This window comes from Mastigoproctus giganteus, chromosome 6, assembly GCF_048544385.1.
Source record: "Mastigoproctus giganteus isolate SK-2022 chromosome 6, ASM4854438v1, whole genome shotgun sequence".
NCBI classification, from domain to species: Eukaryota; Metazoa; Arthropoda; class Arachnida; order Uropygi; family Thelyphonidae; genus Mastigoproctus; species Mastigoproctus giganteus.
This window is the reverse complement of record NC_143580.1, coordinates 126,763,525-126,779,623: the sequence shown is the minus strand read 5'-3', so window position 1 is coordinate 126,779,623 and position 16,099 is coordinate 126,763,525. Positions and strand designations below refer to the sequence as shown.

Sequence of the window (16,099 nt, the reverse complement as noted above, 5' to 3'; positions counted from 1 at the left end):
TTGGAGATCAAATATGGCTGCCAATAATTAACAGAATTCTCGTGTAATTTAATTTCTATGGTTTCTGCAATTAATAGTCGCGTATAATTACATTGAACATTAAGTATTTTGGCCTCGTTAAATAAAGAAGTATGTTTTTCATTAATGGCATGAAAGGCTAATTCAGATGCTCCCTATCATTTATTATATTAAGGGTTCAGTTAGACCTTATTTTTGTCACTTATTTTGTATGTGATTTCATCCCTGTTTTAAGTGGCCTATATGTTGTCCCAGTTATCTTCAGATAATAAGGACCCACTGCATATTGCTGTTTACAATAATTCATATGACTACTCTTCATTCTATCTGTTGGAATTCTTAATTTTAACAGTTTTATAATTGTCATTCAGTGGCTTGTTCTTTTTATTTATTAAAAATAAATTAAAAGAATAAACCTCATTTTCCATCATACAGTATGAATTATGCAAATAGTGTTTATATAAGGTCTGTATTATTATGTGGATGTTATATTAAGGATTTATTTAATTAAGATAAGCTTTCATTGCTTTCTTTTATTTTTGCTGTTATCCTCTCAACTGAAGATATATTTTCTTTTCTTTTATTATAAAGAGCTTTCTGTAGAATTAATTGGAAAACAAGTGAGGGTAAATCCAGATATGGCTATCTTCATCACAATGAATCCTGGTTACGCCGGTAGATCCAATTTACCAGATAACCTGAAAAAACTATTCAGATCTTTAGCTATGACAAAGCCTGACAGACAGTTAATTGCCCAAGTTATGTTGTTTTCTCAAGGATTTAGAACAGCGGAGAAGTTAGCCAGCAAGATTGTTCCATTTTTCAAGTAGGTACCTGTTTTTGAACTCTTTAGTATTGGTAAATGATGCAAGGAAGAAGCTTGCACAGCCTCAGCAAAAAAAAAAAAAAAAAAACCATTGTCTGCAACACCTACTCATCCAGTATGATTATTTTAAAATCTATTCAAACTGCTCCACCACATCAGATGGAAGGAAGTTTGTGTTCTGATAATCAGCTACCCTCTAAAAGCAAATTTCTGCGTATCTGTTCGGCAACCATCCTTCCTCAATTTAAATTTATGCCCCTCTTGGTGTGTGTTATCTGAACAAGAGTAAGGATGCCATGAAACATTAGATTATTCAATCCATTCAAAGCCTTAAATGCCTTAATCAGATTAACTCACAGGCATCTGGTTTTCAGATGCTACAATTCTTCCCACCAACCATATCGTTCAACAAGGCTTCCAGATCTGCATGCAGTATTCAAGATGTGGCCTTACCATTGCCTTATGCAGCAGAATAATTGCATCCTTATCTGTGCTGACAAAATTCCTGTATTATTCACAAAACCCCAAGAGCTACTTTACAACCTTCTTGAACTGCTTAGAGAATTTCATATCTGACAGCACAATTATTCCCAGAACTGTTTTGTTGTTTATTGTCATGAATATGGTAACATTCAGTTCGTATATTATTCTGGGATTACTACTAACCTTATGCAATACTTAAAAAAAAAAAATAGTAATAACACAATGGGCATGGAGAAACATAATTTGTCAGCGGTCACTTTCATTTGCCATTTCTTAGCCCATATGCCTAATTTTTCTCGAACTTATTTCAGGGTCGTTTCATTAACTACCCTGTCAACCTTTGTATCATCTGCAAACTTAGACATTAAGCCTGATATGCCTTCATCTGTATCATTGATAAATATTGAAAACAACAATGGGCAGCCTTCAATGACTCCACTAATAACATTACTAAGAAGAACAGTGCCCTTTGATAATCACTCTCTCTTCTCCCACTGAACTATCTCTTTATCCGTAGTAGCAAATTGACCCTACTGATTCCATTGTGCTCTAATTTGTTCAGCAGTCTTTTATATGAAACAGTATAAAAAGCTTTTCTGATAGTATATGATGTCAAAATTATTATTTTATTTATTTATTTTATTTTATTTTTTTGCATCCCTTTCCTTTGGTACTGCTTCAGAAATCCTGAGTACTGCTTCAGAAATCCTGAATCTAGTCAGATATGGTCACTCAAGATTGTCTATTAACAAATTGATGCTGTCATTCCCATATAACTGCATTCCTATCTAGATGGTCTTGTTTTCTGTTGCTCCTTTTAGTCAGTGTCAAAAAATACAGTTAGCAAAATCTTTCCTCGTGCATTTGTCTCTCGTTTGGGACATTCTCATTTGGGATTTTTACAATTTTGAAGACTTTGCTGCTTTATTTAATCTATTTCAGTGTGATATTTTGCCTGAAAAGAAAGGAATTATGGATTTCTGAAATATTTCCCCTAAAGATTCTGACACTTGCGCACACACACAGTAACCCAATTCTGCTTTTGCTCTATTGAATGCTTGTCATAGTTCCAATCTTGCAGGCAAATGTTTTGTATGATCTGTAAAAGAATTACACCCCCATTAACTATATCATATGATGAGATTCCTGTTCCTGTGAATAGTTTCTTTAACTCATGACATGAGCATAGATGACAACTCTTTGGGTTTATGATGGATAGGCAATCTTTTTGATTCAGTTTCACTTGCCCCCCCCCCTTTTTTTTTATCCTAAATAGTTTTTCCTCTGTCTTTTTCTGTTTTCAAACAAATAGCACTGCTATATTTTATTTGGAATTTTTTAAATATTCCCTGAATTTTTGCTGATTTCCAATAATCAATTGGTCATCAAGTGTCCTAGTCTGACTTGCAGAATAGAAATACACTTTAACACTTTCTCTTTAACACACACACGTTTGATTATACTTGTGTGGTCTAAACTGATTAACAATATCTTTCAGTTCTAAAGAAATATGATGAAATTTCACAAGAAACAATAGATAATATAAAAGTAGACATTACATTTCATAGTGACAGTGATACTGTCATAGGTGGCAGTTGTTTATATAGAGCAACTAATTTGTACTAATCATGCACTTATATTGCTCAGAAATGTTATTTTGATAAAGAAATAACAAAAAAATATAGATAAAATAAATAATAAGTAAAATAAATTTAAAAAATTTAGTTTTTCAAGAACCAATAAAGCTGGCATTGTTGCTGCAATTGCACAGTGGCAGTGAAAAGTATTATAAATTTATTGCTAAGATAATAGTAATAAAAGATTCTATTGTAGAGTGACCTTTCCTATTTAACACACACACACACACACACACACACACACACACACACACACACACACACACACACACACAGTAAGTGTCGGTTATAATGATCACTGGTTATTAGGATCAGCAGGATCAGCCACTTTATAGAATCAAATTTCAAAGAATTGATTCAAATCAATAAAATGCACTGCAACTGCATCATTTATTAGACTTGCATCTTCGGTTATAAGAATCAATTGTGAATGCCTCTGTGATATTTTTCAAAGCACAATTCTGGAGGTCACATTTAGAGATCACAACCATAAAACAAAAACAATTTGCAGTTTCTGGTTTATTGGACTTTTCTGTTAATGCAATAAACAGGAGTAAACACGCATTGCATTTATGATAATACCGATAGCTAGAATTCTGTGTTTTCACGTTATTATGGTGAAATTTGTTTCCCCTTCACTTAAATCTGCTTTTAATTTCTGTCTTTTTTACTGTTTTTAATTTTATTACCCAAAAAAAGAAATTTTTTTTTTTTAGTGAACAGAAAGAGAGTGAATTTGAGTGTAAAAGATAATTTATGAATTTTAGAAATGTACGATAAATTAAACTTAGGCAATATGTCTCAAAGGTAAGCAGCAGTAAAATTAGGAGTGTCTCAGTCATGTTTATCAAAATTATTAAAATGACGTCAAACATTAAGCACTAATGCGAATAATGAAACCAGATTAGTGTCTTCAGGATTATAAATAATTAGAAGTTATAGTATGACTTAAAGTGCTGTTTTATTGGACTCAGTTCAAAAAAATAGGAAGGGCTTAATTTTTCAGTTACTCACCTTGATCGATCTGGAATTGTTATGGTTTGAATGGCAAGAGGTGACTAGCTTTAAGGTGATTGGTTCTTAAATTAAGGGGTGGGTAAATAGTAATTATGATGGAAACAGGATTAAAATATGCGCAAGGAAGTAGAAGTGCACTAACTCCATCCTTGGTTGTCATTAAATTGGGTTAAATTGAGAATCTCTAAATAGTGGATGTTATTGTTATTTTGGTTTTTAGGAGCATTAGCAACTAAGGCCATATTGTTCCCTAAATAGTGGATAAGCCAAAAGTCGTAATGAAGGACTTTCGTTAAAAAACGTCTTCAGTTGGCAAGTTAAATGAAAACGGAACGCGTACTGTGTTTAAGAAGAATTTTGTAATCCCGTGATGCACATTGTTACTTTCGGGAATCTCAGATTGGTGAGATTCCAAACCGGAGAAGGATTGAAGGGGAGTTTCGCATTTATAATATTTAGATCAGAGTGGTGACGAAACCATTCTATAATGAGGGCTTCAAATTGTAAAATTTTGTAACTGTTTTTTTAATTTTAATATGGTAATAATAGCTGTGTCAACTAAGGGAGTATGGTTATTGGAGTGGGCATGTAAAGTAAGTTCAGTGCTAGATTGTCCAGTTCTGAAGCTGTTATAGTGGTAGTATGCTCTGGTATTGGATGATTTGGTTGTGGTACTACCAATGTAACAGGCGTTACAGTTCTGTTGACATTTTATTAAATAATAATATTATTCATTTTGCTTGTTGGATATTTATGTGTTTCTTTATATTTATTGAAAAGTGATCCGAGTTTGTTATAAGTTGAAAAAATAAGAGTGATGTCTGTACCTGCAAATGTTCGCCGAAATTGTCCTGCACGATTACTATGATAAGGAAGGACAAGACGTGTTTTACCATTTTTGATGCGTTTTATGGGGTTATTGATATTATTTTTTGCGATGGAAATGGTATGTTGGATTAATTTTTTGAGGGTAATTTCTGGCTCTGAATTTTTTTGTGAGATATTGTAACTCATTGGATAGGTCGTCTTGTGAGGTGCTGAATTTAAAGGCGTTGTAGATTTGGTTATAGAGAACGGAAAAAAATTCATAGCCAGAATTACCCTCCAAAATTAATCCAACATACCATTTCCATTGCAAAAAATAATATCAATAACCCCATAAAACTCATCAAAAAGAGTAAAACATCTTGTCCTTCCTGAAGGCTTATCATAGTAATCTTACAGGACAATTTCGGCGAATATTTGCAGGTACAGACATCACTCTTATTTTTTCCACATAACAAACTCGGATCACTTTTCAATAAATATAAAGAAACACATAAATATCCAACAAGCAAAATGAATAATATTATTTATTTAATAAAATGTGAACACAATTGTAATGCCTGTTACATTGGTAGTACCACAACCAAATTCGGTTCAATCCAATACCAGAGCATACTACCACTACAATAGCGTCAGAACTGGGCAATCTAGCACTGAACTTACTTTACATGCCCACTCCAACAACCATACTCCCTTAGTTGACTCAGCCATTACCATATTAAAATTAAAAAAAACAGTTACAAAATTTTACAATTCGAAGCCCTCAGTATAGAATGGTTTCGTAATCACTCTGATCTAAATATTATAAATGCGAAACTCCCCTTCAATCTTTATCCGGTTTGGAATCTCATCAATCTGAGATTCCCACAAGTAACAAAGTGCATCATGGGATTACAAAATTGTTCTTAAATACAGTATGCGTTCCCTTTTCATTTAACTTGCCAACTGAAGACATTTTTTAATGAAAGTCCTTCGTTGTGACTTTTGGCTTTTCCACTATTTAGGGAGCAATATGGCCTTAGTTGCTAATGCTCCTAAAAACCCAAATAACAATAACATCCACTATTTAGAGATTCCCAATTTAATGACAATCAAGGACGGAGTTAGTGCACTTCTACTTCGTTGCGCATATTTTAATCCCGTTTTCATCGTAATTACTATTTACCCACCCCTTAATTTAAGAACCAATCACCTTAAAGCTAGTCACCTCTTGCCATTAAAACCATAACAATTGAAGATCGATCAAGGTGAGTACTGAAAAGTTAAGCCCTTGCTATTTTTGGAATTTAGATTATAAATACTTAGCACAAGTTCCAAACAGTAGATGAAGCTCTGTTCATTTGGTTGAAATAGGCTCGTTCATTTAATGCACTAAAGACTTTAGCATTCTTCTTCAAAAAGCTAATGATTTTGCTGAAAAACTACACAAAGAGTTTAAGGCAACGGACAGAAGGGTGACAAGAAGGAGAGGCATAACATTGTTTACAAAAAAACTTCATGGAGAAAAACAGAATTCCAATGGTTCTGCAGCTGACACCTGGTTGAAAACCTCTTGGCAAATTGTGTCAAGTATTTATAATCCTGAAGACATTTTTAACACAGATGAAACAGGGTTGAACTACAGGGAAACCCCAGACCACTGCATGATTTTTAAAAATTCCTCTGTGTCTGCAGGAAGAGGATAAAGGACAGAATTACAGTTCTTTTAACATGCAGCATGCTTATTATTATTAATGTCCACTGCCCTTCATACTGTTTATTTATGGAGTCCCCGAGGCTAATTCTGCTTTCCATAATATTTTCAGTATTTATTAACAATATTGATGAAGGCATATCAATTTATATGTTGAAATTTGCCAATATTAAAATTTTATTGATGTAGTATACCTACCCTGATTAATGACAGTAATTGGAATATGCATGACTTTAACATGATCTCTAGAAATTAGGAATATAAGCTCAGAAGTGACAATTAATATTTAACATTGATAAATGCAAAGTGCTGCATTTGGTTAGCTTTAATCGCAGAATTAAATAGCAGTTGGGTTTACTGTGCAATTTGTATGTTATTCTGGAAGGTTTGTTTGTTATTTGGTTTAGCAACTAAGGCCATATTGCTCCAGGGATATGCAGTGGTTATTTCCTGACCTTTCTTCATCCTACATACTTGGTAGTCATGGGCTTGAACCCCGGTCTAATCAAGAAGCGTGTGCTACGCACTGCTGATCCTGCCCCCTGGCTACAGAAGTGCCATTCTGGAAGGAAACATTCAAGCCCATCACCACCAAATACGGAGGATGCGGAAAGGTCAGGGAATGACCACCGCATATTCGGGGAGCAATATGGCCCTAGTTGCTAATGCTCCTAAAAACCAAATAACAAACAAACTGGAAGGAAACTAGGGTGATTGGACATGAAGAAAGTGGGAACTCATTGGGTTCTGCCATGATATAGAGGAGTTTTCAGTGCTGGCAAGTCTGGAAGCCTTATTTTAAGTAGGATTTCAATCTCTGGAATGATAGCAAAGAAGAACAATAATGTTGTTCAAGGTCACCAAAGAGTAATATTATGTAAAGTACCCTTTTGTTCTCTTAATTTCAGCACCTTGAAACTAGCCGCCTGAGAACAAACGTGATTGAAGTTTTTCACACATTACATAGATTGGTAAACTAAATGCCAGTAGCATCATTTCTGTTTCTTGGATATAAACCAAAGAAGAATGGTTGTATGGTCGATGTATGAAAATTTGCTTTCACCCAGGCATTTGATCTTTGTAGCAAGGTTCCTTGCTCTGACAATCATAATCTAACTACCCGGTTCCAGAATTCTGCAAGATGGTGTTGTGGGATTCGGTAGTTAGACTAAATCTGTGAAGGATTAGACAAATTGAGAGGGTGGGGAATGGGAGATCTCTTTTTTTTTTTTTTTTTTAATGCTATAAGCTTGCATCATTTGCCAATGCTAATCAAAAAATTTCTGAGATCATAATAGTACATTATTTTTTATTACGAAATAAAAATTTTTTTGTCTCTTTTATTTAATATGTAATTAATAGTCCTTGGAAATAATTTACCTTTAACTCTGCTTTTTTTTTTTTTTTTTATTTATTTATTTAAAAACCCTTTGTTGGGAGAAAAGTTTTCCCCTTTAAAAGGCTGAAAAAATTCAAATTTACTTCAATTGAAAGAATTTCTTCGGATTTTATTATGTAATGTTTTGTTTTCAACAGGTTGTGTGATGAGCAGTTGTCTAATCAATCTCACTATGATTTTGGTTTGCGAGCATTGAAGAGTGTTCTCGTAAGTGCTGGTAATATTAAGAGAGATCGTATTCAAAAAATAAAAGATGACATGCAAGAGCGAGGGGAAGAACTGGTGGATGAAGGTACAATAGCAGAACAACTTCCTGAACAGCAAGTAAGTGTCATGTTTTAGAAGTTGAGCACGTGTGGAAATAAAAAAGTGTAGCTGAAAAAAAGTGTGAAGGTGGTGTAGCCTTCTCTGTTTTTTAACATTTCGTTATAGTATTTAGTCTGTTTAATTTACTTTTCTCATCCTCCAGAGTGATATGAAGCTTCTTTCAAAATGTTTTTTTTCTTTTCTTTAGAGATATTAATTTTTTTTTTAAATTAAAATTACAGTGGTTTATATTTTTATTTCTTGTGGGCAAAATGCCTAATTATATTTCCATGTTACTTTTCTCATCCTCCAGAGTGATATGAAACTTCTTTCAAAATGTTTGTTTCTTTTCTTTAGAGATATTAATTTTTTTTTAAATAGAAATTACAGTGATCATAATATTAAGGAAAGAAAGTGAGGGAGATAGTGATAGAAGAGAAATTGAAGATAACTAATAAAATATGCATAATAAGAAATAAATAATTACAAAATTAACAAAAAAGAATGCTGCCACAAAAACTGGCCTTTTAGGTTATTAATAATATAATAATATTAATAATAATATAAAAAATTACGTTAAGCTTCAACAATTTCTCTTATAGTGAACCAGTGTAATTCATCACCCTTCCTTCCAGCATTTACATAAGTGAAGAGGTCTTTGTGGCTTGATTATAGCATAGTTTAAGTCTATCGGAGGATTCTGTATCCCTGATAATTTTTAGGCATCCTATGCATTTTTATTTTCTAGTACAAGTCTCATCAGTTCATTTGAAATCCATTTAGGTCTAAGCCTAGAACAGCAGTATTTCTTAGTTGGTATGAAAAGCCTAGTAACTGATACATTTACTTCCTTGAATGCTTCCCATTTAGAATTTGTTGTTGGTAGCATCATCAGATAGTTCCACTGTACAGAATTTTCTGAGAACATTCTCAGAAAATTCTGTACAGCGGTTTTTGTTATGGAAAAAAAAACCCCTTCCCTTTACCCTTGATGGTAGTTATTTCTTTAAGTAAATCTAACATCAGCACCCTGTAATTGCTACACCCCGAGGGTCTTGTACTGGAAGAAATAAATTCTTATTGCAGAAAGAATAATCATATCAACAGTATTTCCTCCTCTTGTTGCCTCTCTAACACACTGTGGTAGAAAACATTCATCCATTCAGTCCACAAAATCTTGTTGGTCTGTGTGTAACCAGCTCACAGTTCCAGTGAATATCTGGAAAGTTAAAATCCTCCATTGTGACATTCTGATGTACTGGTCCACTCTATTTCTGTGAATAGTTGTTTGTTACTCTTCACATTGCTTAGGTCCAAAATACACTCCTACTCTCACTTTTGTTTTTCCAGAGCTTATGTCACACCAAACTGACTCAACATTGCATTGGCCAATGATATTGAATAGATTGACTGTCTTTGATTTAATATGATTCTTAAGTAGGAGCTTACCCACCTCCTTCCTGTACATACAGATTGTACTCCTCATCTTAAAATTCTGTATCGCTTATGCCTTAATGAGAATGTCTCCAACACCTCCATATGTCAGCATTGATGACTTAATTGGTACTTCAAAGTCATTAAATTTATTCCTAGCATTACTGTAAATATACATGCAAGTATACATACCCCCAGTGCTTTTTTTTTTTTTTTGGGATAGTATGCAATGGTACGGCATAGCAGCACTTTTATTAACAGTCATGTGTGACATTTGGATGCAGTACACTTTGAAGTTTGTAATATTATGTAAATTTTTTTAACATGTTTACCTGATATTCAAATAAACTTAAAGTTATTTAATTAAATTTGTATTTTTCACTCTCTATTGTTAAGATAATTTCTATATAAAAATTTTCATATAAAGAATGGATCAGGACAGATTTACCCTGGTAAACATTGTTTGCATTTCTGGCCTTTAGGCAATTAGTGCTGCTGCACGAATTAAGAGAGCTTATTAAGAGAGAACGGGATTACCATTCTACTTGTAACACCTGTCCTACATACAAAGTGTGCAGATCAAGGGGTATTCCCAATGCTGCCAGTGGGCTTTGGTCAACCTTTTATTGCAGTGGTGTCCAACCTTTTTTCTTCTCATGTCAAGCTAGCAACCTCCCCCCCCCCCCCAGCAATTTATCCTGGACCTGGGGAGTCCCGCTTTCGTCCTTTCACCTTACTCTAGTTTTCTTTTCCTCCCCAGGGAGGAGGAGGAGGGTGAGCAGATAGTAGGGGAGGCCTTGCTTTCCAGCTGCTAGGGATGAGTACCTGGAGGTGGAAGTCCAGGTTATCACTGCTTCCAGGTAGCCAATACACAAAACACTACACTACAGAACACACACACACACACACACACACACACGCACACACACACACACACACACACACACACACACACACACAGAGACAAAATTTTTCTGTCCTCTCACTTTCTCCTGTGTGGGATTAAAACTTTTTTCTCTCTCTCTCTCTGCTTCCTTTTCCCCTATCCCAGTTTGACCAGTTGGATTTTTTTATTATTATTATTATTATTACACAGCACACACAGTGGCCTTACCTTGACAGAATGTAAAAACAACAGAGCAATGAGGCAGAGATTAACTTGTGGTCTAGGAACTGCCCGTACAAAATACAAATACAATTTTCCCATACAGGGGCCATATTCAAAAAAGTTCAAAGTTAGATTTCTTTTGCGGGCTGCACTGAGTGATTTGAGAAAAATTAAATGTTACATTTTCCATATCTTGTTACATGTAAAAGAAAAATTCAAAATATTCAAAAATTTTATTAAGTACAATACACAATTACATTTACTGAACAAAACATTTAATGAGAATTTTTTGATAATTAATAAATTTAAAATGCTGTTTTAGTTCACTTTCCGTGCCGGCCGTAGGTTGGACACCACTGTGAATCAACTGTAAGCACCCTGTTCAAGAATTAAGAGAGATTTTCTTTTAGCCTGACAAATAATCATCTGTTGGTTTGAGGAAGTGCATCCCCCCCCCCCACTGCAGATCTCATGCTGCTCAGTTGTTGGATTAATGTTTGGATGAAAAACGTTTAAGATATTTGAGACCGAGTCCCTCGAGCTGGTGGTTAGGTTTCCCTGTGGGGTTTCCTTAGTGGTGTTCACTTCCCCCCTGGGGAGTTTGTTTGTGGTGATTTTGTACACCACCCCTCAGGGGTCAGAATTTCGCGTGTAAGAGACAAGTCACTCCCAGGATTGCTGCTTTGATTTCTTTATTCTTTCCATATACGCGTTTCTTGCTGTTCAATATACTTGTTTAAGTTTTTCGACCTCTACATCAGGCCAAGATCTTCTCGCCCTTTGGAACACTTTCCATTTGGCTTGTACCTCCTTTCTCATCCTTCGAAGCTCCTCGTTCCACCAGGACACCGCTCCCGGAGAAGGTTTTTCCTTTTAATTGTGGCATTGCACACTTGTGTTAATAGGGTGGTAATCTCTTTTTGAAGAAGGTTTGGATTTTGAGTTTGCTTGAGTTTCTGCTGCTGTTTTCCCACCATTTCCAGCAGGGAATCCCTGAACGTGTCCCAGTTTGTTTTTTCTATTGCATATCAGTGTTGCATTACTCTGGAAATGGGTTGTCTATTACGGTTTTTGTGATCCTGAATGTAATGGCTCGGTGGTCTGAGGTCGTCCAATCATCTTGGACCTTCCAGTCGGAGATATAGCTGGCTGTGTTTCTTGTAGCAAGAGAAATGTCAACGGTGGCTTCCCAAAGGGTGCTGCTGAAAGTGGGGAGGTTGTTTAGCTGATTGAGGATTCCGAAAGGGGAGTTACCCAGGTAGTCCTCCAGTCTTTAGCCGTTTGTTGCTCCTCAATGGTCTGGTGGTGTAATGTACCACGGGGGAGACCTGCAGTTTACATCTGCCCCGACAATAATTCTCCCTCCTGGAAGAGTGTTCATACACTTTGAAGGTGTCTTATAGCCCCGATAATATCTTCGCCTGGACGGCAATATAGGGCGACGACGTAAAAATTTCCAAGCACTGTAATAATGTGGGCACATACGGCCCAGGCTGTGCAAAGTTGGGTTATCTTTGTGGCTGTGATGTCAGGGTTTCTTAAAGCTATTGCTGCCCAGGGGGTTTCCCCAACTTTTTTGGCACCTCTGCCTTTAAACCCATTGTTATTATTTTTGCATTGATCATAATTTTGTTAGCTTCTTTTTTAGTTTCCGTTTTGATCACTATGCCTGTATTTCTAGTTTTTCTTATTGCTTTTATTTTCGTAGTTTTGAGATCATTTTTCAACTCTGTCATTATTTTGTTCTTGATTTGTTCACTTGTATGTGATTCTTTGGAGTTAATGGGTCTGATAACCACCAGATTCTGCTGTTTTATCAGGGTTCTCTTTCTTATATGCTGGGGGTTTTGTCGACTGGTATGTGGTGGATGCCCTTGGACGGAGGCACCCAGTTTGGAGGTTGGAAGATTCTTAAGTACAGCACTGGCATAAGAGGGCACTGTAGATGATTCAGGTTCTGTGGTGAGGCTCAGTTCCTACACGGGTGAAGACTGGGGAAGCTTACCGCAGATGACTAAGGCCTTTCCAGTATTGTAGACCTTGTCTTGATTTCTTCGTTGACAGCTTTTAGCTTCTCATTTTCGATTACAAGAGCTGTTGTGATTGTTTCTAGGCTTCTACAAAGCTCCTGGACATAGTTTCCAGTGGCTTTGGTGAATCTTATGGAGTCTTGGTTGAAGACTGCCACCAAGTTCCTGTGCAAGACTGAGATGATCTGATGGACAGAGGTGGTGTCCCCCTCATTAAAGGGGCCAGCCAGAACAGGTGGTGCAGTAATGGTAAGCATACTGGATGGTGGGATCCCAGATGAGACCACTTGGTCCAGAGCAGATGGTAGTTGTGTAGCCAAGATGTCTGCTGGGGCAGTTTGAAGTGGCAGGCTGATAGAGTTTGGTGAGCACCTGAGGAGACTTGCATCTCAGGAGCAGCAGCCACAGGAGTGTTTGGAGCTGCAGGTAAGGCTGCAGCTGAGGTGGAGTTTGCCATCGATTCGAGGATGGAGGCAGCTATCGGTGTAGAGATTCTTTGGTCCAAGTTGGAAGCTGAGTAATTAAGGTCTATGGAAGGTGATATGCAAATATTATTCATCTGTGCAGCAAGAGGAGTGCAGAGGACGAGCTCTGGACCTTCCCCTGGACTTCTTTCTCTTTGAGGAGGATTTGCCAGGTACTCTAAGAAGCAGAGAATTAAAGTCTCCGATTCGTTTCTCTCAGACGTGCTAACCTTATCCTGTGAACTTTCAGCATTTTCATTATTTTCAATCTTCTTACTGTCCCAAGATGAAATATTTAAGTTCAGGGGGTGAATGGTTCTACTGAATTTTAGTCAAATCTCCAGAAATGGCTAGTGAAGAATTTAAATAATTAATAGAAAAGAAGAGTTTCCAACTCTTGTTGGTAGGGGCTACTGAAAGAGATGGGAAGAAATTTGCATATTGTATTATTGGGCGAAAGAGGATTGCTGACGTCACCCGAGGATCAGTAGTCAGATGTATCAATGCACAATAAAAGAAAGTCCCCTTCAAAAGCTGCTATGTAAATAGTATGTTCCAAAATGAATAACCACATTAATTAACTCAGTATACAATCAGTATTAATTACTACTGACATCATAATTAATAATGTTCCTAATTAAAAGTTCTAACTTAAGTTCTTCAGGAAAACCAATGGCTGATCGCCCTGGAGGCCAGGTGACTTGTTATTTCAAACAAAATGGCTGAAGAAGAAAGGACGAATTATTCGCGCCAAAATAATGTTCCTCAAAATCACAATAATCAATACAATTTCACTAAAAATCAGTATCAACTGATATGAAATTAATTAGGGTATCCATAACTCTCTAAAAGATAGTGGTCTAAAACTATGGCAAAGAATGATAGTTAAAAACAATGGCCGGACCTATAGGGAATAGCCATTATGAACGAGCCGTGAATGAATGATAAGGGTGAAGATTTAAAATCGTTCATAACTGGAGAACGACTCACTGAACCAAACAGATCCACTTCAACATGAATTTAATCCAAAATGATAAATTGGCACCACTTTAAAAAACACACTTTGAAGAGCACTGATTAACACAACCAGTGCACTGACAAGGAGAGGCCAGCCAACTAAGTTGTGGAACAGAAAGAACAGCAGCCATACTTCCCCAAAAAATCCAGGGATGAAAAACATTCCATTTATATTCTCAGCAGTTAATAAAATTTCATTGAGAAACTAATGAAAGTAAACTTAGTTTGGATTAGCATAAGTGAGCTTTAAAAATGAGAAATAGATCAAGATTGGAGTGTGCAAATGCTAGAAACTCAAATCTTGTATGCAGTGCCTTTCATTCCTGTATGTTCTTTCATTTAATGGAGCAAAATTCTTCGTTTCCCAGATATCATTCAGAAATAAATTCTTCCCATAGTGCACAGAACCAGTGCTATGTATAAGTGGACTATACTTGAAATTAGAGAACATAGCTATTTTTTGTGAATAAAACATTGGAGGAGGAGGGGACAAATGAACAATCCAAAAGAACTTAATGTGCTTTCCTCACTTAATGTCCTTGTACCTTGAACTCACTGTATGCTCAAGAAGCAGAAAAAAGGGGTACCCTTTTTGTTAATGCCTTGTACACACCTTCCTAATACACATAATTATCTGTTCTACAGGGGATATTCATGTGTTGTTGTGGCAGGTCCAAAGGTTCCCCCCATTAGCCACTATTGTACTTCTTGTGTTGAAGCCTACCCCAAAACTGGCTATTTGTATGTAGTGTGCTGGGTGTGTAAATATTATGTGTTCTGTTGTCGTGTTGTAGGCCAGTACCTGGCTCTTAGCAGGTGGGAAGCGGCAACACCTGGTCACCATGCCCCACCCCATCCTCTCCATGTGGAGGTGGCTAGAATCTATTGTCTTTTGCTGCTCTTTCCCAGGATAAAGTCCCAAGAAAGCATGATGTAAAGAGAAAATAAAGTTAGGGGTAAAGAAGGAGGAGTATGGGAACTTGGAATGGAAAGAGATAAGAATAGGGAAGATCAGATTTCTCATTTTTAGTTTAATTTTAATATCTATTATGTCAATTTATTTCTATTATTTCTCATTTTTAATTTAATTTATTGCATTAAACATAAATATAAAAAATTTAATTAATATTGTATCTGCTTCCTACAATTAAACAAGCAAAAATATACAATTGTCCCAAGCTTTAAATTATAATTTAACATCCAGTCCACCCTATAAAAAGAAGAGAGGGGAAGCAAATAAGAATATTAGAATAAAGAATAAATAGGAGAGTGCTTCTTGCTTTTCAAGCATAAATCTTTGATACAACCCAAAATCTTCAGGATTAGGGAAGAGTTCCTCACTGTAGATTACATCGGCAGAACAATTCATTTTCCATGATAAGTGAAGCAACACGATCATCAGCAGATATTTACATACTGAATAATCTAATAGCACTATGCTTATATTTACGCGCTATATACACAGCATGCAATTCCAATATTTCTTTGTTATTCTATCTTATCACCAGACCTGATAGAGAAGACAAATGATAACATCCCAAACATGTTCCAGAATGTGCAGTTCCTTTAGGAAAAGGGATCACTCAAGTGACTTTTAATGTGAGAACAGCTACACATAAGGCATATGTACAGGAAAGTAGTATTTCTTGTACATACTACTTTCCTGTACATATGCAGGAAAGTAGTATTTCTCCCAACGTCTTTCAGGATGAAAATTCATGAAAGAAAGTTTATGAAAGGAATATATATTCCAACAACTTCATGAAAGTTCTTGAAAGATAAAAATGTCCAGCAACTCACAGGAACAATTCCACGTTTAACACATTATTTTATAAATAATAT

General features: G+C 35.9%; 1 protein-coding gene across 2 annotated transcripts in view; it reads left to right on the top strand.

Moving 5' to 3' along the window:
* Dhc64C (dynein heavy chain, cytoplasmic) overlaps positions 1-16,099 on the top strand; it is a 1,460,071-nt gene that overhangs the window by 552,792 nt on the left and 891,180 nt on the right. For both annotated transcript variants that reach the window (XM_090376486.1, XM_090376487.1), the window contains exons 37-38: positions 610-844; positions 8,036-8,222. In XM_090376486.1, coding sequence (XP_090232612.1) covers positions 610-844; positions 8,036-8,222 — 422 coding nt within the window. The remainder of the gene's footprint in view (positions 1-609; positions 845-8,035; positions 8,223-16,099) is intronic.